Source organism: Aphanomyces astaci (assembly GCF_000520075.1).
Source record: "Aphanomyces astaci strain APO3 unplaced genomic scaffold supercont1.53, whole genome shotgun sequence".
Taxonomy (NCBI): Eukaryota; Oomycota; class Saprolegniomycetes; order Saprolegniales; family Verrucalvaceae; genus Aphanomyces; species Aphanomyces astaci.
Window position 1 is genome coordinate 370,750 of NW_009798316.1, and position 2,054 is coordinate 372,803.

General features: G+C 49.7%; 1 protein-coding gene across 1 annotated transcript; it reads right to left on the bottom strand.

The window, feature by feature from the left end:
- Positions 1-496: 496 nt before the first annotated feature.
- On the bottom strand, positions 497-1,787 carry H257_14149 (hypothetical protein; the record flags this gene model as incomplete). Its single annotated transcript, XM_009841904.1, has 3 exons — positions 497-1,396; positions 1,430-1,545; positions 1,673-1,787. 3 exons carry the CDS (start codon positions 1,785-1,787, stop codon positions 497-499), a joined length of 1,131 nt encoding a protein of 376 aa, XP_009840206.1.
- Between the last annotated feature and the right edge of the window lie 267 nt (positions 1,788-2,054).

Sequence of the window (2,054 nt, forward strand, 5' to 3'; positions counted from 1 at the left end):
AATCGCCTCCGGATATTATATACGGAGTATAGTCACATAAAAATCTAGATACATCTCAGCGGCCATGCAAAATACTTCGAGTACCGCTAGGTTAAATATCTATTTATGGACCAATTCATCACCAAATTTGAATCTGAGATGTAGAATTTCTTCACTACTTTGAGATCTGTCGATTCTACGTCTCAATTATTATGACTGATGAATACTCCCTCCGTTCCAAAATAATTGCGCGAATCAGAAAATGGATGTACGCCTCCTCGAATAAAAATACAAACCCTCCAATATCAAATAATCCAGAATGTAATTATACAGGTGCAACGATACAATCGTCCAATCAAAGCATGCAAAATGTGAAATCTGTGTCTCAGGACCAATCAAATGACGGCTTTGACCAATTCTGACATTGCCATTCGATGCAGGAGGGGGGTTTACCTCAGGAACCCTCCTAACGAGCACAACGACCATCCACAATACCAACACACATACCCATAGGTGCTTACTCGTCATCTTCTACACTAATGGGATCGATTCCTGCGTCACACAGGGCAGACATGATGTCGTCCGGCTCGTCGTCGTCCAGCGCAATGGTTTCGAGTGCCTGCGCGAGCTCGTCGATGCAACGAGCCTCCTCCAGTTCGGCTGCTAGGAAACAGTCCAGCTTAGCATACGACACGCCATCCAACCTGACCTTGGCTGCTTCGAAGACATCCCTCGGGCACGACACGTTTTGCGGTAGCATTCCTTTGCGCTCTTCCTTCTCCTTGGACATGTGTGGCACCTTGTAGGCATTGTCGCCGAACAGCTTCAAGGTCTCCACCAGGCAGGACTGCAGCGTCAACGTGTGATTCAAACGCGCCAAGGGGTACTCGACGAATGCACTCTCCACGTGGCCAACGAGCTCGTCAATTGTACGTGCTGACTTGCGGTGCTGTAGTGATTGGATGGCAGCAAAGAAGCCGAGGTCCAAGACGTTCGTGTCGGGTGAGTTTGGCGGCTGTGGGGCGAGCGACATATACCAGCCGAGTGCCTTGTACGTGTCCAGGGCCGCCTTGAGTTTCGCGTCCTCTGGCGTGGCATGTGCGCCAGCATTGTCGTGCTGCAACTTGATGGTGTGATCGGCGTACGGCCATTTGGCGACGATTGCAGGCAAGACCTTGTCCAGCAGAAATGTACGGTACACGTCCTTTGTCACGGTGATTGACTTTGTTTCGAGGGTGCCGGCTTTGCGGTTCACACTATCACGCTGCGCTGCCACGGGCTCGACAAAGGGCCAAATACCGATCTTGCCATCCCACCAGCTGTCTGTCGTGTGGTTGTAGCGTGGACGTGCCACCGTGCAAAGGAACATGACTTTCGTAATATACTGTTTGCTTTTGCACTCGCGTTTTGGCTCTTTCTAACCAGGCACGAGATAATACTTACGACTCACCTTTGTAATATAAAACCATTTCTCGTCCAAGTGAACAAACTGCAGCATGTCGTTCAGCTCTAACGTGGAGCCAACGAACTCGACCGCATGCTTCATCCGACCATACTTGTTTGCGTCTGTGAGGAGTGGTTTAATTGCGTTGGAGTGTGAACGAAACAAGCCAAGTTTAAGGTATGGATGCGATGATCCCAAACTTATTCCTACAATGAGATGAGATACCATGGATTCACTGCATGTTATCACCTGTGCGTTCCGAAATGGATCGAAGCGTGGTGGGTTGAGCAAGAGGTACTTGCAAGAGCTTTGCTTTAACTTGCTCTGCAGTGAACACCTTCTTCCTCCCCACTCTGCCCTTCATCTTGCTGGCAACAGTTACTTTCATGTTGCCACCACCGATTCCCTGCTGCTTCGCAACTGCAAGGACCCGGCGAATAGTGGAAACGTGGCTCTTGTACGTTGTCTGCCAGCTCCTGGCTGAAACCTTTCGGCAGCCTGGTGATGTAGCTGCCGTTGCTGCGAAGCATGACCTCCCGAAGGATGGCCTCGCGCTCGTCGTCGGTGAGGTGTCATTTCCGGAATGTTGGTGTTATACAGTGCATGTTTTATATGAAAATTTGTATTCACA